This window comes from Lepidochelys olivacea, assembly GCF_965140295.1.
Source record: "Lepidochelys olivacea isolate rLepOli2 genome assembly, chromosome: 9".
Taxonomy (NCBI): Eukaryota; Metazoa; Chordata; order Testudines; family Cheloniidae; genus Lepidochelys; species Lepidochelys olivacea.
In genome coordinates this window covers 56,199,386-56,220,426 of record NC_140419.1, presented here as the reverse complement: position 1 = coordinate 56,220,426, position 21,041 = coordinate 56,199,386, and the positions used below count along the sequence as shown (strand labels likewise).

General features: G+C 51.1%; 1 protein-coding gene across 2 annotated transcripts in view; it reads left to right on the top strand.

Moving 5' to 3' along the window:
• Positions 1-1,011: 1,011 nt before the first annotated feature.
• The window catches only part of AGXT (alanine--glyoxylate aminotransferase), a 33,137-nt gene continuing 13,107 nt past the window's right edge, over positions 1,012-21,041 (top strand). The window contains exons 1-5 of one of the 2 annotated variants that reach the window (XM_084639496.1): positions 1,012-1,522; positions 2,753-2,945; positions 4,628-4,692; positions 9,799-9,899; positions 15,403-15,473. In XM_084639496.1, the coding sequence (XP_084495622.1) occupies positions 1,259-1,522; positions 2,753-2,945; positions 4,628-4,692; positions 9,799-9,899; positions 15,403-15,473 (694 nt within the window). In that variant the 5' untranslated portion in view covers positions 1,012-1,258. The remainder of the gene's footprint in view (positions 1,523-2,752; positions 2,946-4,627; positions 4,693-9,798; positions 9,900-15,402; positions 15,474-21,041) is intronic. The other variant, XM_084639495.1, reaches the window with a different exon arrangement.

The following is a 21,041-nucleotide window of genomic DNA, read 5'->3' as shown; positions in this document are numbered from 1 at the left end:
GGCCTAATCCTGCACTACTGAAATCAATAGTAAGCATCCCATTGATTTCTTTGGCACGTGATGGGGCCTAGGGGCCTGATCCCAAATCAATGGAATGATTCCTGCTAACTTTCCCAGGCTTTGGTTCCGGGCCCAAGTAAGGCTGAGAGGAGGAGGGGAGGAAGGGAAGGAAAGCAGACGAAATGTGGGAAGAGGGAGGGAGAACGTGAGAAGGAAAAGAGAGAGAGACAGAGAAACACCTCATGAGAGTTCAGAGCTCTTTGTATTCCACACTCCTCCTCTTCGACAAGCTGTGCTTTGGTGTTCAGGCTGCAAACCCACTGCAGAATCTAGCGCTTCCTAGGCAATGTCTGTGACATCCCTGATCACAGGATAGGGATTGGATGTCACAAACGCATGCTTGAATGGAAGTGCCAGGGAAGCAGCCTGGGACTGTTCACACACCAGTATCTGAGTAACCCACAGTGATGAAAAGTGATTTCTTGAACGGGAGTGGGACTCAGGAAAGCTGGGATCCATTCCCAGCTCTGCCACTGCCCTGCTGGGTGACCTGGGGCAAGACCCCTCACTTTTCTGTGCCTGTTTTCCTTCTCACCCTCTGTACATCTTGGCTATTGAGACTGGAAGCTCTTCGGGGCAGGTCTTCTCTGAGTGCTCAGTAGCATGGCTGCGGCCTCTTGGAGCTACCAGAAACCATGGCATGGTAAAAAGGACATAGTACAGGGAGTGAGGACCGGGGCACCCTCACCAAGACCACAACAGGGCAGTCTGGCAGAGCACAGCAGTGTCTTGTTATCTCACTGAGCTATGGGGAAAACCGCTCTGACTGAGCAGCTTAGACAAACATGGGGATTTTCTCCCGCACCAGGAAATTATGTGGCTGAAGCAAGAAGCAGCAACGTTATTAGTGCCACATGAACAGCGGCGGTCAGTGCCAGCTCCTACCAGGTGCAGAGTTCATAGGCCAGGAGGGCCAATGGGGGTGTGTTTTCAAGAGGAGCTCTCTGCGAGAACATCGAGGAGGAGCCAGGGAGCAGCCGGGCCATTGGGAAGTGGGCTGTGTTGCTTTAGACTTAGGCTTTTATTGCCAGGACTGTGAAGGTCAGTGTGACAGAGCAGAGGGTTTGACAGCCTTTGAGTCACCACTCCCAGCAGAGGCTCTGTCAGAGAGGAACAGGAGCTCGACAGCTAGTGGCAGCAGGCCCGGGGCTGGTTGCTGTCAGGGTGAAGGTTCATTCTGTTATCTCAGGCCCCAAAGATGCATCGAGCAGTGATGGGCAGCGCCTCCCGAGTGCTCCAGGCTACGGTTCAGGCTCCTCTCCTTCTGCCTGGGCTCCCAGCTCCACGTTATCGCGCAATGTCTTCACAACAGCTGCTGGTGCCACCCCCTGCAGTACTGTGGCAGCCCCTGGCCATTCCAGACAGGCTGCTCCTGGGGCCTGGGCCCTCAAACGTCCCTCCTCGGATCTTGGCTGCAGGAGGTCGGCAGCTAATTGGACACCTCCACAAGGAAATGTTCCAGGTGAGGACTATGACTCAACTTCTCCAGAACGTGGTCACTCATTCGAAGTGTTTCCTGATCTGCAGCCTCCCCCTCTCCTCAGGCACCAGTGCAATGTTTTAGATAGCACTTTCCCTTGCTCCTGACCTTCTTTTCCCCTCTTCTGGGTTCCATTCCCACAAGACGTCACTTTCTGAGTCTCCTAGAGTACAGAAGAGGTGCTTTAGCAATACTAATTATAAGTCACTGTTGGGCTGTCATTTCTCCTGGCTTCTTTCAGCTTTTGGTGTCAGTGTGTTTCTTGAAATCTTTCCTCTGTGCATGTGCCTCTGCCTTCACGGCCATGGGGATGACTCATGTGCTTCAGGCTCTTGCAGACTCAGAGCCACAGTTCTGATTCCTCCCCATTCACACTCTGAGGCTGCTCTAAAGCCTGTGACCTTTCAGTCAGTGGAAAGATTCCCACTGATTTGAATGGGCTTTGGATCAAGCTGACAAGCAGTTTGGGGAACTGCCTAGAAGACCACCATCCACTGCCTGTCGGATTCCCAATTCTCCCAGCATTTGGAGAACTCAGGGGTAGAAACAAAATCCTTTCCCTAACCTCCTTCAGTGCTTCCATGGCAAAGCTCTCCATGAGCGGTGCCAGCAGGGTCTGGCATTCGTTGTGCCTAGCTGTTTGGTGTTGGTCTCTAGCTCTTTAGTTTCCTTTCAGAACTGAGTAGAGTGTCTGTCTAGTTCAGCAGTGCCCCATGGGCACCACAAGAGAGGCCTCCCACAAAGATAGGGGTAGGGATCGGTTTTATTTTTGGTAAAACTCATTTCTGTAAGAAATAGCTAAAAGTTGTAAATATAGTGTGTTTGTGGCTTAAAGTCAAATACTCTGCAGTAAGTGACAGCACTACTGGGTCACATCATGAACTCAGGTTTCAGAGTAGCAGCCGTGTTAGTCTGTATCCGCAAAAAGAAAAGGAGTACTTGTGGCACCTTAGAGACTAACAAATTTATTTGAGCATAAGCTTTCGTGAGCTACAGCTCACTTCATTGGATGCATTCAGTGGATGCATTCAATGCATCCGATGAAGTGAGCTGTAGCTCACGAAAGCTTATGCTCAAATAAATTTGTTAGTCTCTAAGGTGCCACAAGTACTCCGTTTCTTTTTACTATTAGTGGGTGTTGATTTCAATGCAGTTACACTGCCAGACTGCAGGTGGCTGCTTTAACCCTGGCATCTTGTCTGTTCTCCTCAGATTATGGATGAAATCAAGTTGGGAATCCAGTATGCCTTCCAGACACAGAACTCACTGACTCTGGCCATCAGTGGCCCTGGCCACTGTGCCATGGAGGCTGCGCTTCTGAATGCGGTGGAGGCTGGAGAGGTGGTGCTGATAGCAGTGAATGGAATCTGGGGCGAGCGCGCAACAGACATCTCCAAGAGACTGGGTATGGGACTTGACCCCCTTTCTGTTTGCTGTCTGAGGGCCCAAGCTACAAACAGCTCCAGGATGGCTCAGACCAGGGACTAAGTTAGATTCTTGCTCACTGCCAGTGGATCTCAGTAAAATGTGCGCTGTGGCTAGGTCAGAACCATTATACAGAGACATGCTGCATCTTGACACTTAGGGCCAAATTGCTTTGTCCAACTCTGGAGTGATTACACTGACCTAGTGTAATTGACAGCTCACTTGGACTCTTGCTGCTCAGATACAGTATGGCCCTGCTCACTCTGCCCTGGCTGGGCACTTGGCAGGCCTGAGAGAATTTGGAAGAAATAGCCCTCTCTCCCTTTTCCACTGACTGTCTTCTGGGAGCTCATAGAAATCAGGGAAGTTTTGGCAAAGGCAGATTTTGTTAGCAAGGGGCTTGCTGCAGAATAGAGAGAAAGCTTTCAGGTGCTGAAGGAGAGAAGAAGTTGGGCAGGACTGAACCGTATGTAAGATCCCCAAAGACATTTATTTCCCACTTGATTTAAATGAGAGTTAGGTGCCTAAATACCTTTGAGGATCTGCCATAAATCCTTGTCTACACTGGGGTTCTATGCATTGGTGTAATTACACTGGGGTAGCTGGACCAGTGTAAACCCCTAGTGCAAAAGCCTGGTGTAGACACACTGCACTAGTGTAAGTCATGAATTATACCAGGGGAGTTGCAAGACTAGGTAAATTAAACCAGTGCAAGTGATGTATTTTACACTAATATAAGCATTACTAAGGGTTTGCTTTGGGCACATCCATCACAGTACCCTGCTGCAAAAACCCCAGCATAGAGCAGACCTCACTGAGTAGAAGTAGGTCCAGGGACCCTGCCATCAATACAGACCTTTGGGGGTAATAAAGGGGAACTGAATCCACCCAGGGAGCCTTAAAAGGAACAGACATCTCACGGAACCATCACCTTTGCCTTTCTCAGAAATGCATGGAGTCCCTGTATGTGATACCCCAGTGGAAGCTATGACAGCTGCAGTTCCCAGTCTTTCAGTGAGAATCTGACTGGGCTACGTTACACTGACACAGTCTTTGTGCTCCATGGTGCCTCCTGGCCTTTACATCTCTGACCCACACAGGGAAATTTCTATTTCCCTTCCTTTCTAGTGAGCCAGTGGTTGGGATGGGGAACAGGGGGGCTGTTACCCAGGGGCACAGCGTGTATAAGTCTAATCAGTGATATTGGGAGGGCTTTCAGCATTTTCCCAGTTTTCAGGTGGACAAATTCCCATGAGGCCAGGCTGGACTTTGACAGGTGTCTCTGCTTCCCAGTTAATACATGACTTATTACACACCCAGAACAACAACTCGAAGTTGGTCATGGTCCATCCACTGATGAGTGGAGGCTTGGCACCATGGCGACCCCACCCCCACCCCCTTCGGGGTGCTTTATGGCGTCATTGCACCAACCCTGGGATGTTGGTTGCACTGTGCCAAGGTGCCTGTGGGGAATGGCTCTGTGCATCCTGTCCCACACTTGCATATCGCAGCACAGCCAGCACAATCTGTCCCTCATTGTTTAATGTTGGGGGTTCGAGGCTACTGGTGCTATTCAGGGCTGTTGTTAGAGATGGAACTGCACAGCAGGGTCTGCTAGGGCACTTCTGCCAGGGCACTGACTCTCTGTCCTGCCCCTTTCAGGAGCTGATGTCCACCAACTGGTGAAGCCCCCTGGAGAATACTTTGCACTAAAGGAGATTGAGGAGGTGAGTGCTGCATGTATCGGAGCAAGGACGTTGGGACTAGACTGCAGTGCACTGGCGTTGGCTAGAATAGCCTGGGTGACTGCGGCCTCCTGGGACATAAGGAGAGGCAGGAATCCTTATGTTGCTGCAATGGCAGGCAGAGAAAGCAAGAATGGGTTATGCCCAGAGGAGAAACTATTCTCAACAGTCCCCTAATGCATCTTCTGGGCTTACAAGTAGCTGCCCTGCCCAGGAGAACCCTGCAGCTCACCAAGTGGAGGGTGGGCAGCTACTCACACTATCAGAGCACGACTGCAGAGCCTCAACTCCCTGCCCAGTTCTGCCTGCAGCCATGAGAAATATTGGGAAGAGGAGCATTCCCCATCCTACCTGACAGTAGGGGCACTGTGTGTCTCCGCTGGCTCCTGCCAAAAACGCAGCCCTCATGTGGCAACTCTGTCCTTCACTGCTAGCAGGAAAGCAAAGGGCTGAGCCCCAGCTTGGTGCAATGGAAGCGATGCTGGTTTACACAAGCTGATGTCCTGGCCCTACATTTCTCATGTTGCCATCCACACACCCTTTGCTTTGTTTGTATAAGTGTTTGGGGCTAAGTGTTGTCTCCTTGGCTCTTCAGAGGAAAGACATGAGGGAGTACAGGAAGAAAGCATGGAGAAGTAAGAGAGAGAACCATGCACTGTTTCCATTGGACGCGCATGCATTTAACTGCTAGAATATACAGCCCCTCTCAGCTCCCTAGGGTCTGTTAAGTGTAATGCGAGCATTTTCAGGCAGGGCTCCCTCACGCCGAGATTGCTGTGTAGGTTCCTAGCAGAGTTGAGTGCCTGATACACCCACAGTGTCCAGTAGAGGGAGAGTGTTCATCACTAACAAGCCCACATGGCTTCATAACAACATTATTCATTTGTGTTGTGTTAGCACCTTAGAGTTGCCATGGACCAGGATCCCACTGTGCTAGGAGAGGTACAAACACAGCACAAAGAGAGCCTTCCCCAAAGAGCTGACAGTCCAAGTGTAAGATAGGAGACAACAGATGGCTACAGACAGACAGGGGAGCACAAGGAAACAATGAGACAACAGGCAGGGTCTTGGCTCGCCAGCCATCCTCAGGGTTCATAGAATCATGGTATCATACAATATCAGGGTTGGAAGGGACCTCAGGAGGTCATCTTGTCCAACCCCCTGCTCAAAAGCAGGACCAATCCCCAACTAAATCATCCTAGCCAGGGCTTTGTCAAGCCTGACCTTAAAAACTTCTACGGAAGCAGATTCCACCACCTCCATAGGTAACCCATTCCAGTGTTTCACCACCAGTGAAAAAGTTTTTCCCAATATCCAATCTAAACCTTCCCCACTGCAACTTGAGACCATTACTCTTCATTCTGTCATCTGGTACCACTGAGAACAGTCTAGATCCATCCTCTTTGGAACCCCCTTTCAGGTAGTTGAAAGCAGCTATCAATTCCCACCCTCATTCTTCTCTTCCGCAGACTAAACTATCCCAGTTCCCTCAGCCTCTCCTCATAAGTCATGTGTTCCAGTCACCTAATCATTTATGTTGCCCTCCGCTGGACTCTCTCCAATTTTTCCACATCCTTCTTGTAGTGTGGGGCCCAAAACTGGACACAGTACTCCAGTTGAGGCCTCACCAATGTTGAATAGAGGGGACTGATCACGTCCCTCGATCTGCTGGCAACGCCCCTACTTATACATCCCAAAATGCCATTGGCCTTCTTGGCAACAAGGGCACACTGTTGACTCATATCCAGCTTCTTGTCCACTGTAACCCCTAGGTCCTTTTCTGCAGAACTGCTGCCTAGCCATTCGGTCCCTAGTCTATAGCGGTGCATGGGATTCTTCCGTCCTAAGTGTAGGACTCTGCACTTGTCCTTGTTGAACCTCATCAGATTTCTTTTGGCCCAGTCCTCTAATTCGTCTAGGGCCCTCTGTATCCTACCCCTATCCTCCAGCGTATCTACCTCTCCTCCCAGTTTAGTGTCATCTGCAAACTTGCTGAGGGTGCAATCCATACCATCCTCCAGATCATTAAGGAAGATATTGAACAAAACCAGCCCGAGGACCGACCCTTGGGGCACTCCACTTGATACCGGCTGCCAACTAGACATGGAGCCATTGATCACGACCCCTTGAGCCCGATGATCTAGCCAGCTTTCTATCCACCTTATCGTCCATTCATCCAGCCCATACTTCTTTAACTTACTGGCTAGAATACTGTGGGAGACCATATCAAAAGCTTTGCTAAAGTCAAGGAACACCACGTCCACTGCTTTCCCCTCATCCACAGAGCCAGTTATCTCATCATAGTAGGCAATTAGGTTAGTCAGGCATGACTTGCCCTTGGTGAATCAATGCTGACTGTTCCTGATCACTTTCCTCTCCTCTAAGTGCTTCAGAATTGATTCCTTGAGGAGCTGCTCCATGATTTTTCCAGGGACTGAGGTGAGGCTGACTGGCCTGTAATTCCCCAGATCCTCCTCCATCCCTTTTTTAAAGATGGGCTCTACATTATCCTTTTTCCAGTCGTCCGGGACCTCCTCCGATCGCCACAAGTTTTCAAAGATAATGGCCAATGGCTCTGCAATCACATCCGCCAACTCCTTTAGCACTCTTGGATGCACCGCATCCAGCCCCATTGACTTGTGCTTGTCCAGGTTTTCTAATAGTCCCGAACCACTTCTTCCTTCACAGAGGGCTGGTCACCTCCTCCCCATGCTGTGCTGCCCAGTGCAGCAGTCTGGGAGCTGACCTTGTTCGTGAAGACAGAGGCAAAAAAAGCATTGAGTACATTAGCTTTTTCCACATCCTCTGTCACTAGGTTGCCTCCCTCATTCAGTAAGGGGCCCACACTTTCCTTGACTTTCTTCTTGTTGCTAACATACCTGAAGAAACCCTTCTTGTTACTCTTAACATCTCTTGCTAGCTGCAACTCCAGATGTGACTTGGCCTTCCTGATTTCACTCCTGCATGCTTGAGCAATATTTTTATACTCTTCCCTGGTCATTTATCCAAGCTTCCATTTCTTGTAAGCTTCTTTTTTGTGTTTAAGATCAGCAAGGATTTCACTGTTAAGCCAAGCTGGTCACCTGCCATCTTTACTATTCTTTCTACACATTGGAATGGTTTGTCCCTGTAACCTCAATAAGGATTCTTTAAAATGCAGCCAGCTCTCCTGAACTCCTTTCCTCCTCATGTTATTCTCCCAGGGGATCCTGCCCATCAGGATCAGCTTTTGGTAGGCCTCACAGCAAAGGAGAGTTTTAAGGTGGATTATGAGGTGTCTTTGTAGAGGTTTGTAGGGAGCAGCACCAAGAGTCAGGGGCAGGTTGGAGGAAGCATGAAGGAGCTTGTTTGAGGTAACAAGTGGGAGATGATGATGGCGCATGTCTACAATAAATAGGAGCATCTTGTGGCACTGCTCTCATTGCACAGACACTCCTGTCTTCCAGCAGGTGTGCAACCTCTGCAGCCCACCAATACCTACACCTGACAGCAGCCACAGGAGAGCTCCCAGTGCACCACTGCCCATGCAGGCATCTGACAGTGCCTTTGCCAGCCAAAGCCATCTCAGCATTGGGTGTGGTGTTGCAGAAATTCTGCCTCACGTTCCCCCAACAGTCATTGGCCCTGTGCTGGGCGGCTGCTCCTATGACTCCAGCCTGGTCATTTATATTCCCTCCCTTCTGGGGCAATAAAGAGTCTGACTGACCAGGAGTCTAATGAAGGGTCAGTAATTCCAAGCCCCCGGAGGAGCACTCTGACCCCTTTGCTCCAAGAAGTTGCTGGAACCCCAGCCTGCCCACCCACTCCTCCAAGCTCCAGCCCAGTGACCATGCATTAAACAGTGGGGACTGACTCCTCACAAACCGTCAATGTTTCCCTGAGCTGCTATCTACCTCAGCTCTCCTGGAGGCTTTTGCCAGACTCACAATCTTTACTTCTGCCTCTCTATAAGTCCAGTTTCCTGCCAGTCTGCAGCTGAAGGCAACTCCTTCTCTGTAGTCCCTCTGCAGCCCCCCTCTCCTGGGCCCTGCTTGCCTTCTTATCCTGCAGCTGTTGCTGCAGCTGAGAAGATGGCTAGCCTACCTTAGTGACAGTGGTAGAATGGGATCTCTACACCTCATGACGGCAGGTTACTCTCATGATGTGAGGACTGAGGGGGCTGCGTATTATCCCTGCCTCGCAGAGTGCAAACACAAGGGACAATTTTGCCCATGAAATGCCCCTGTTCTCTGTGTATGGTAGGGTTTCTGCCAGAGCAGGGGAGGGCAAACTGCAGCCTGAGGTATTGCCAGCCCCATGGCGCAGTGGGGCTAAAGCAGGCTCCCTGCCTGCCTTGGCCCCGCACTGCTCCCAGAAGCGGCCAGCATCACGTCCCTACGGCCCCTTGGGGACAGGGGAGAGCAGAGGGCTCCATGCACTTCCCTCGCCTGCAGGCACCCCCTCCCCACATAGCTCCCATTGGCTGGGAGCGGTACACACAGACCAGGGCACCGTGCTGCAGAGCCGCTTGCCCCAGCCCACCCCCAGGAGCCACTGCCAGATATGCTGGCCACATCCAGGAGTGGCGCAGGGCCAGGGCAGGTTGGGAGCCTGCCTGCCTTAGCCCTGCTGCACACCGCTGCCACCCCAGAGCCGCTCGAGGTAAGTGGCGCTGGGCTGGAGCCCATACCCTGAACCCCTCCTGCACCCCGCACCCTAACCTCCTGCCCTTAGCCCCCTGCTGCATCTGCACCCCAACCCCCTGCCCTGAGCCCCTAAACCCCTGCCTTGAGCCCCCTGCTGCATGCCTTCTGCACCCGAACCCCCTGCCCTGAGCCCCCTCCTGCACTCTGCACCTTTCCTGCACCCCAACCGCTTGCCCTGAGTCCCTTCCTGCACCCTGCACTCCCTCCTACACCCCGCACTCCCTCCCGCACCCCAACCCCCTGCCCAGCCCTACATTCATGGCCCTGCATACAATTTCCCCACCCAGATGTGGCCCTTGGGCCAAAAAGTTTACCCACCCCTGTGCCAGAGCCTCCTCAGCTTGGTTGGTGTATTTAATTTTTTCTCTCTCTCTCTCTCTCTCTCTCTCTCTCTCCCATGTAGGCTCTGGCGCAGCACAAGCCCTCACTGTTTTTCATCACACATGGAGAATCATCCAGCGGGGTGCTTCAGCCCCTGGATGGCCTTGGAGAGCTCTGCCACAGGTCAGTGGGATCCTCCACACGGTGCCCTGTGGCTGGACAGACTGTCTGGACCATGGACGCACTACAGGAAGGCAGGGATGTCGGGGTGTGCTGGGAAACTCAAAACAATCACTACACTTACTAACAACGCCCAATGAGCATCATGCTCTCTAGAAACCACAAAGCTCCACCACCACCAAGTTGCCACACCTGCATTTTATTCTTGTTCTAAGTCACGGGAGATCAGCAGGTGGCCCTGCGAGAGCCCAGGGAATACACATTATTGTTTGCTAAGTGCAGCAGAGAAGAGATAGGCGACAAAGCAGTAGTAAGGGGAGCAAACGTCTATCAACAGCCTCTATTCAGAGGGACTGAATGTGGGGGGCAAAGTGACAGACAGCGCATTGGTTAGGAGAGGGTTCTGCAATCAGGCACAGCACAACAACCATCAGCCAGGTCATTGCTAGGTGCTGAATCTGGGTGTCCAAGGGTAGGATATGTCGGGGTAACATTAATGTCTCACATGGTAGAGCTGTTTGGGCTAGAGGAACAATTCCAGAGGACAAGGCTCCCAAGCTAGGGCTATGTTTCCAAGGGTAGGCTTACCCAGGCTTGGGTTAAGGTTACAATGGAGAAGACTCTCCAAACTATGCTTAGGGAACCAAAGTGTGGGGCTCCTTGAGCTGTGGGTAGGCTTTCAAAGGGTAAGACTCTGTAGGATAGGGTTGGTGTTCTAGCACTTCAAGCTTCACGGGCTAGGGTTAATGTTCCAAAGGATAGGCCGCCCTAGGTTCAGGTTAGGGTTCAAGAGAGCAGGGCTCCACGGGCTAGGGTTCTAACAGATAAGATTCCCTCAGCAAGAGTTAGGGATGCAAAGAGTAATGCTTCCTGGATTAGGGTTCAGGTTCCAGAGGGTAGGGCTCTCCAGGCTAGGGTTTGGGTTCCAGAGAGTAGGGCTATGTAGGATAGGGCAGTGATTCTCAAACAGAATGCAGACCCTTGGGGGTACTCAGAGGTCTTCCAGGGGGTACATCAACTCACCTAGATGTTTGCCTAGTTTTATAACAGGCTACATAAAAAGCAGTAGCGAAGTCAGTACAAACTAAAATTTCATACAGACAATGACTTGTTTATACTGCTCTATATTAGGGTTGCCAACATTCTAATCACACAAAACTGAATACCCTAGCCCCGCCCCTTTACTGAGGCCCTGCCCCCTTCTCCCCCGCTCACTACATTTCCCCTCCCTCGGTGGCTCGCTTGCCCCCATCCTCATTCACTTTCACTGGGCTGGGGCAGGGGGTTGGGGTGCAGGAGGGGGTGATGGCTCTAACTGAGGGTGCGGGCTCCAGGGTGGGGCTAGAAATGATGGGGCTGAGGGGTTTGGGGTGCAGGAGGCGGCTCCAGACGGGGGCTGGGGCCGAGGGATTCAGAGTGCAGGAGGGGGCTGTGGATTGAGGCAGGAGGTGGGGGGGCAGCAGGGGGTACGGACGCTGGGCTGGGGGTGTGGGCTCTGGGGTGGGGCTGGGGATGAGGTGTTTGGAGTTCAGGAGGAGGCGGCAGGCTTGGGGGGCTCAGGGCTGGGGTAGGGATTTGGGGCTCAGGGCCAAGGGGCTCTGTGCCCTGCTCTTGCCCGCAGGCACCACCACCCCAGCTCCCGTTGGCTGTGGTTCCCAGCCAATGGGAGTGCGGAGCTGGTGCTCAGGGCAGGGCAGTGCACGGAGCCCCATGGTCCTCCCACCTAGGACTCACTGATCATTGCATATAGTTCAAGCAAACACAATTTATTAAACAGAAATAAATTTTTTTTAAAAAAAGGAAAAAATGGGAAAGGTTAAAGGAAAATACATCACCCCGCTCTGTGGTATGGGGACACCACAACCAGCCATCTCTGGAGGGTAAGGGCAGTTCAGTCTGTTTCTCACATGTCCCAGGCCTCCTGCCCAGGCCCTGGATGTGCTGCAGGGATGCTGAGGGTCGGACACTTGCTCTGGCGGAGGGCACACACCCTCAGGCTGTAGGTGGCAGAACCCTTCTTCCCAGCATCAGCTCTCCCACCCCCTGTCAGGGTTATGATCCCCCTCCCAGTACCACCTGGAAGACCTCTTGGCTAGGGGAGGCATCTCCCTGCATTGGACCTACTGCCCAGTGTCCCCCTCGCTCTCCCCAGCTGCTCACCGCACCCGGCTCCAGACTGCTCCAGCCCCAGCCCCAGCTCCAGCTTCACTCTGCCTCAGTGCTGCTGCTGCTCTGCCTCCTGCCCCTGGGCTGCTTCTCTGGCCCCCTGGGCTGCTTCTCTGGCCCCCTGGCTCTGGCTGCTGCACTTCTCCACCTAGCACAGGTCTGCTCTCTGGGCTGCTTCTCTGGCCCCCTGGCTCTGGCTGCTGCACTTCTCCACCTAGCACAGGTCTGCTCTCTGGGCTGCTTCTCTGGCCCCCTGGCTCTGGCTGCTGCACTTCTCCACCTAGCACAGGTCTGCTCTCTGGGCTGCTTCTCTGGCCCCTCTGGCTCTGGCTGCTGCACTTCTCCACCTAGCACAGGTCTGCTCTCTGGGCTGCTTCTCTGGCCCCTCTGGCTCTGGCTGCTGCACTTCTCCACCTAGCACAGGTCTGCTCTCTGGGCTGCTTCTCTGGCCCCTCTGGCTCTGGCTGCTGCACTTCTCCACCTAGCACAGGTCTGCTCTCTGGGCTGCTTCTCTGGCCCCTCTGGCTCTGGCTGCTGCACTTCTCCACCTAGCACAGGTCTGCTCTCTGGGCTGCTTCTCTGGCCCCCTGGCTCTGGCTGCTGCACTTCTCCACCTAGCACAGGTCTGCTCTCTGGGCTGCTTCTCTGGCCCCCTGGCTCTGGCTGCTGCACTTCTCCACCTAGCACAGGTCTGCTCTCTGGGCTGCTTCTCTGGCCCCCTGGCTCTGGTTGCTGCACTTCTCCACCTAGCACAGGTCTGCTCTCTGGGCTGCTTCTCTGGCCCCCTGGCTCTGGTTGCTGCACTTCTCCACCTAGCACAGGTCTGCTCTCTGGGCTGCTTCTGTGGCTCTGCTCCCATCACTGACCTGCTCCCTGGGCTGCTGCTTCTGATCATTGAGAAAGTCCTCAAGGAAACCATTTTAAAGCTCTTGGAGGAGAGGAAGGTGATCAGAAACAGTCAACATGGATTCACCAAGGGCAAGTCATGCCTGACCAACCTGCTGGCCTTCTATGATGAGATAACTGGTTCTCTGGATATGGGGAAAGCAGTGGATGTGATATATCTTGACTTTAGCAAAGCTTTTATTATGGTATCCCACAGTATTCTTGCCAGTAAGTTAAAAAAGTATGGATTGGATGAATGGACTATAAGGTGGATAGAAAGTTGGCTAGCTCATTGGGCAATGATCAATGGCTTGATATCTATTTGGCAGCTGGTATCAAGCGGAGTGCTCCAAGGGTCAGTCCTTGGGATGGTTTTGTTTTATAGAATATCAGGGTTAAAAGGAACCTCAGGAGGTCATCAAGTTCAACCCCTTGCTCAAAGCAGGACCAATCCCCAATTTTTGCCCCAGATCTCTAAATGGCCCCCTCAAGGATTGAACTCACAACCCTGGGTTTAGCAGGCCAATGCTCTAACCACTGAGCTATCCCTCCTCCCACATTTTTATTAATGATCTGGATGATGTGATAGATTGCACCCTCAGCAAGTTCATGGATGACACTAAGCTGTGGGGAGAGGTAGATACGCTGGAGGGTAGGCATAGGGTCCAGAGTGATCTAGGCAAATTGGAGGATTGAGCCAAAAGAAATCTGATGAGGTTCAACAAGGACAAGTGCAGAGTCCTGCACTTAGGACGGAAGAATCCCATGCACCGCTACAGACTGGAGACCGACTGGCTAAGCAGCAGTTCTGCAGAAAAGGACCTGGGGATTACAGTGGATGAGAAGCTGGATATGAGTCAGCAGTGTGCCCTTGTTGCCATGAAGGCTAATGGCATATTGGGCTGCATTGTCGGAGCATTGCCAGCAGATCGAGGGAAGTGATTGTTCCCCTCTATTCGGCACTGGTGGGGCCACATCTGGAGTACTGAGTCCAGTTTTGGGCCCCCCACTACAGAAAGGATGTGGACAAATTGGAGAGAGTCCAGCGGAGGGCAATGAAAATGATCAGGGTTCTGGGACACATGACTTTTGAGGAGAGGTTGAGGGAACTGGGCTTGTTTAGTCTGCAGAAGAGAAGAGTGGGGGGCGGGGGGGTTAGCAGCCTTCAACTTCCTGAAGGGAGGTTCCAAAGAGGATGGAGCTTGGGTGTTCTTAGTGGTGGCAGATGACAGAACATGTAGCAATGGTCTCAAGTTGCAGTGAGGGAGGTTTAGGTTGGATATTAGGAAACACTATTTCACTAGGAGTGGGGTGAAGCACTGGAATAGGTTACCTAGGGAGGTGGTGGAATCTCCATCCTTAGAGGTTTTTAAGGCCTGGCTTGACAAAGCCCTGGCTCGGATGACTTAGTTGGTGTTCGTCCTGCTTTGGCAGGGGGTTCGACTAGATGACCTCCTGAAGTCTCTTCCAACCCTAATCTTCTATGATTGTATGATTCTCAGGTTTTCTGGCTGGCACAGCCCTACTCCCCAGCTCAGCTCAGGCCCCTGCTCTCTCCTTAGCTTGGCCCCACTCTGTTCCAGGCAATTCCAGCTCACACAGAGGATGGGACCCCCCCAACCCATGCCTCCTGACTCACTCATTGGCCTGCCCGCCCTGTCAATCAGGCTCATCTGGAGCATGGGCCTCTCCCCATTGCTCCTGGGGACTGTCAGTCTCAGGGTCCTGATTTCCCATTGACCCTTCCCCTTACTTTTAGTACTGGGAGCTAGCCAACCAAAAAAACTCCACTGAGTTTTAGTAAGGGACTAACAGTCCACTTACATATACACTGAAATGTAAGTACAATATTTATATTTCAATTAATTTAGTTGATAATTAAATGGTAAAATGAGGCAGTAGCAATGTTTCAGTACTACTGTGCTGTGACACTTTTGTATTTTTGTGTCTGATTTTGTAAGCAAGTAGTTTTTAAGTGAGGTGAAACTTGGGGGTATGCAAAACAAATCAGACTCCAGAAAGGTATAGTCTGGAAAGGTTGAGAGCCACTGGACTAAGGTTAGGGTTCAAGAAGGTAGGGGGCTCAGGTTAGGGTTCCAAGCCCCTCCTAGGCAGCTACTGCAGACTCAGATCCTCTATGGATCAGGTGCCCAGAGGGGTGTTGAATACTCATCGAACAGTGGGGTATAATAGCATTCCCAGGTAAGACAAAATTGCATGTTTCTCTTTCACCACTGTCTATAGGCAAAGTAATGGGCAGGTTAGTGACTCTGCTAGAGCTGTTGCAATGGTGCTTAACACATTTCAGGAGGGTCCTGGGAAATCCAGGACTCTGGAAAACTATTGTCTGGTCAGAGAAATGATAAGAACCAGAATGAATGAGAAGCTTTCAGACACCAACACAAACAGGTTGATGTTTGCTAAGTAATGTCTGCTCTTCCTTTCCCTTTGCTAGATATAAGTGCTTACTACTGGTGGACTCTGTGGCATCATTAGGTGGAGCTCCCATCCTCATGGACCAACAGGGTAAGGAGCAAAGAACTCATCTTCTTAACTAGAGTATTCACCAGCCCCATAAAATAAACAAGAAAGAATGTATGTGTGGATAGAAAGGTCCTCTCTACAGGGGAGGCTGGGGAAACGGTAACTGTGATTGTCTTAAAAACCAGAGCTCCTGGGCCATTCCAGATGGTGGTGGGGGGAGGATTACCAGAGGGTTCATCCTGAACCATATTCTCTAGAGTGATTTCTGTTGGGAGAAACTGGGTTTAGGGTAGTGATGAGATCTTCTACTGCAGGCGTTCCCCAAGCTTAGTTAAGCTTTCAGCGGGTAGTGCTGCCTATGCTAGGGTTAGGGGGTCCAAGGGCAGGACATGTCGGGGTAACATTAATGTCCCACATGGTAAGGCTATCTGGGCTAGAGGAATGATTCCAGAGGACAAGGCTCCCAAACTAGGGCTATGTTTCCATGGGTAGGCTTACCCAGGCTGGGGTTAAGGTTACAATGGAGAAGACTCTCCAAACTACGCTTAGGGAACCAAAGTGTGGGGCTCCTTGAGCTGTGGGTAGGCTATCAAAGGGTAAGACTCTGCAGGATAGGGTTGGTATACATAGAATCATACAAACATAGAATATCAGGATTGGAAGGCACCTCCAGGAGGTCATCTAGTCCAACCCCCAGCTCAAAGCAGGCACAATCCCCAAATAAATCACCCCAGCCAGGGCTTTGTCAAGCCTGACCTTAAAAACTTCAAAGGAAGGAGATTCCACCACCTCCCTAGGTAATGTATTCCAGTGTTTCACCACCCTCCTAGTGAGAAAGTTTTTCCTAATATCCAACCTAATCCTCCCCCACTGCAACTTGAGACCATTACTCCTCGTTCTGTCATCCACTTCCACTGAGAGCAGTCTAGATCCATCCTCTTTGGAACCCCCTTTCAGGTAGTTGAAAGCAGCTATCAAATCCCCCCTCATTCTTCTCTTCTGCAGACTAAACAATCCCAGTTCCCTCAGCCTCTCCTCATAAGTCATGTGTTCCAGTCCCCTAATCATTTTTGTTGCCCTCTGCTGGACTCTCTGTCCAATTTTTCCACATCCTTCTTGTAGTGTGGGGCCCAAAACTGGACACAGTATTCCAGATGAGGCCTCACCAATGTCGAATAGAGGGGAATGATCACGTCCCTCGATCTGCTGGCAGTGCCCCTACTTATACATCCCAAAATGCTATTGGCCTTCTTGGCAACAAGGGCACACTGCTGACTCATATCCAGCTTCTCATCCACTGTAACCCCTAGGTCCTTTTCCGCAGAACTGCCACCGAGCCATTGGGTCCCTAGTCTGTAGCGGTGCATGGGATTCTTCCATCCTAAGTGCAGGACTCTGCACTTGTCCTTGTTAAACCTCATCAGATTTCTTTTGGCCCAATCCTCTCATTTGTCTAGGTCCCTCTGTATCCTATCCCTACCCTCCAGCGTATCTACCTCTCCTCCCAGTTTAGTGTCATCTGCAAACTTGCTGAGGGTGCAATCCATACCATCCTCCAGATCATTAAGGAAGATATTGAACAAAACTGGACCGAGGACCGACCCTTGGGGCACTCCATTTGATACCAGCTGCCAACTAGACATGGAGCCATTGATCACTACCCGTTGAGCCCGACAATCTAGCCAATTTCCTACTTATAGTGCATTCATCCAGCCCATACTTCTTTAACTTACTGGCTAGAATACTGTGGGAGACCGTGTCAAAGCTTTGCTAAAGTCAAGGAACAACACGTCCACTGCTTTCCCCTCATCCACAGAGCCAGTTATCTCGTCATAGAAGGCAATTAGATTAGTCAGGCCTTGGTGAATCCATGCTGACTGTTCCTGATCACTTTCCGCTCCTCTAAGTGCTTCAGAATTGATTCCTTGAGGACCTGCTCCATGATTTTTCCAGGGACTGAGGTGAGGCTGACTGGCCTGTAGTTCCCAGGATCCTCCTCCTTCCCTTTTTTAAAGATGGGCACCTCATTAGCCTTTTTCCAGTTGTCCAGGACCTCACCCGATCACCATGAGTTTTCAAAGATAATGGCCAATGGCTCTGCACTCACATCCACCAACTCCTTTAGCACTCTCGGATGCAACGCATCCGGCCCCATTGACTTGTGCTTGTACAGCTTTTCTAAATAGTCCCGAATCACTTCTTTCTTCTCAGAGGGCTGGTCACCTCCTCCCCATACTGTACTGCCCAGTGCAGCAGTCTGCGAGCTGACCTTGTTGTGAAGACAGAGGCAAAAAAAGCATTGAGTACATTAGCTTTTTCCACATCCTCTGTCACTAGGTTGCCTCCCTCATTCAGTAAGGGGCCCACACTTTCCTTGACTTTCTTCTTGTTGCTAACATACCTGAAGAAACCCTTCTTGTTACTCTTAACATCTCTTGCTAGCTGCACCTCCAGGTGTGATTTGGCCTTCCTGATTTCACTCCTGCATGCCTGAGCAATATTTATATACGCTTCCCTGGTCATTTGTCCAATCTTCCACTTCTTGTCAGCTTCTTCTTTGTGTTTAAGGTCAGCAAGGATTTCACTGTTAAGCTAAGCTGGTTGCCTGCCATATTTGCTATTCTTTCTACACATCAGAATGGTTTGTCCCTGTAACCTCAATAAGGATTCTTTAAAAACAAGCCAGCTCTCCTGGACTCCTTTCCCCCTCATGTTATTCTCCCAGGGGATCCTGCTCATCAGTTCCCTGAGGTTGTCAAAGTCTGCTTTTCTGAAGTCCAGGATAGGTATTCTGCTGCTCTCCTTTCTTCCCTGTGTCAGGATCCTGAAGTCGACCATCTCATGGTCACTGTCTCCCAGGTTCCCATCCACTTTTGCTTCCCCTACTAATTCTTCCCTGTTTGTGAGCAGCAGGTCAAGAAGAGCTCTGCCCCTAGTTGGTTCCTCCAGCACTTGCACCAGGAAATTGTCCCCTACACTTTCCAAAATCTTCCTGGATTGTCTGTGCACCGCTGTAGATATCAGGGTGATTGAAGTCTCCCATGAGAACCAGGGCCTACGATCTAGTAACTTCTGTTAGTTGCCGGAAGAAAGCCTCGTCCACCTCATCCTCCTGATCCGGTGGTCTATAGCAGGCTCCCACCATGACATCACCCTTGTTGCTCACGCTTCTAAACTTAATCCAGAGACACTCAGGTTTTTCTGCAGTTTCATACCGGAGCTCTGAGCAGTCATACTGCTCTCTTACATACAGTGCAACTCCCCGACCTTTTCTGCCCTGCCTGTCCTTCCTGAGCAGTTTATATCCACCCATCACAGTACTCCAGTCATGTGAGTTATTCCACCAAGTCTCTGTTATTCCAATCACATCATAATTCCTTGACTGTGCCAGGACTTCCAGTTCTCCCTGCTTGTTTTCCAGGCTTCTTGAATTTGTGTATAGGCACTTGAGATAACTGGCTGTTTGTCCTGCTTTCTTAGTATGAGGCAGGAGCCCTCCCCTTTTGCGTTCTCCTGCTCGTGCTTCCTCCTGGTATCCCACGTCCCCACTTATCTCAGGGCTTTGGTCTCCTTCCTCCAGTGAACCTAGTTTAAAGCCCTCCTCACTAGGTTAGCCAGCCTGCTTCCGAAGATGCTCTTCCCTCTCTTCGTTAGGTTGAGCCCGTCTCTCCCTAGCACTCCTCCTTCTTGCAACACCATCCCATGGTCAAAAAATCCAAAGCCTTCTCTCCGACACCACCTACATAGCCATTCGTTGACTTCCACGATTCGACAGTCTCTACCCAGGCCTTTTTCTTCTACGGGGAGGATGGACGAAAACACCACTTGCGCCTCAAACTCCTTTATCCTTTTTCCCAGAGCCACATATTCTGAAGTGATCAGCTCAAGGTCATTCTTGGCAGTATCATTGGTGCCCACGTGGAGAAGTAGGAAGGGGTAGTGATCCGAGGGCTTGATGAGTCTCGGTAGTCTCTCTGTCACATCGTGAATCCTAGCTACTGGCAAGCAGCAGACTTCTTGGTTTTCCTGGTCGGGGCGGCAGATAGATGACTCAGTCCCCCTGAGGACAGAGTCTCTGACCACCACCGCCCGCCTCCTCCTCTTGGGACCGGTGGTCATGGAACCCCCATCCCTAGGACAGTGCATCTCATGCCTTCCAATCGGCGGAGTCTCCTTCTGTTCCCTTCCCTCAGATGTATCATCTAGTCCACTCTCCGCATTAGTACCTGTGGAGAGAACATGAAAACAGTTGCTTACCTGTATCTGTGCTGCTGGTACATGGACGCTCCCCTTTCTTCTTCTGGAGGTCACATGCTACCAAATTTTTTCACCGTCCTCCTGTCCCCGCTGCGCAGCCTGCTCTGAATCTTCAGAACTTTGTGTCCGTAGAAGCATATCCTGACATCTGTCCAGGAAATCTTCAGCTTCTCTTATGCAACGCAGGGTCGATACTTCTTTTTCCAGACTTGAACCTTCTCTTCCAATATGGAGACCAGCTTGCACTTTGTACAGACAAAGTCGCTTCTGTCCTGTGGAAGAAAGACAAACATGGCACATCCAGTGCAGGTCACAACAGCTGAACGCTCCCCATCCATATTACCTTCCTTCTACGAGCTTCCTCAGGAGTTGCAGTAACTACTCAGAGAAGCCGGCAAGATGTAAGCCTCAGTGGGCTCTCCCCGGGTGAACTCCCTGGCAAACTCCCTCTGTTAGCCTCTCTGCTGTTTGCTACTCAGCTGGCTCACAGCTGACTGGCTTTTTATAACAGTCAGGCCCACTCAAAGCTCACCTGGAAGAAAGCATTCCCAATTCACACTTTTCAAACAAACAACCAATCAAGCACATGGTCAAACTGTCACCACAACAGACACTCAGACACTCAGCAACATAGCCTCCTTAATGTAGCCCTTAGCGTACCTCCTTTCAGACAGATCCCAGGCAAACTCCCTCTGTTAGCCTCTCTGCTGTTCACCACCACTTCGGGCTGCACAGGCTAGGGTTAACTTTCCAAAGGGTAGGGCTCCCTGGCCTAGGGTTCAGGTTCAGAGGGTAGGGCTCTCCAGCCTAGGGTTCAGGTTCCAGAGGGTGGGGCTCTCCGGCCTAGGGTTCGGGATCCAGAGGGTGGGGCTGTAACTGCATTTCCTGTTCAGAAGAACATAATAGTGTCCATACTGGGTTGGACAAGTGGTCCGTCTAGCCCAGTATCCTGTCTTCTGACATTGGCCAATGCCAGGTGCTTCCAAGGGAATGAACAGAACAGAGCAATTTATCGAGTGATCTACCCCCTCTTGCCGTGTCACAGCCTCTGGCAGTCAGAGGCTTAGGGATACCCATTGCATAGGGTTGTGTCCTGACCATCTCGGCTAGTAGCCATAGATTGACCTATCCTGCATGACTTTATCTAATTCTTTTTTAAATCCACTTATACTTTGGCCTTCACAACATCCCCTGACAATGAGTTCCACAGGTTGACTTTGTGCTGTATGAAGAAGTACTTCCTTATGTTTGTTTTATATCTGCTGCCTATTAATTTTATTGGATTACCCCTGGTTCCTGTGTCATGTCAATGGGTAAATAACACTTCCCTATTCATTTTTCCACATCATTTAT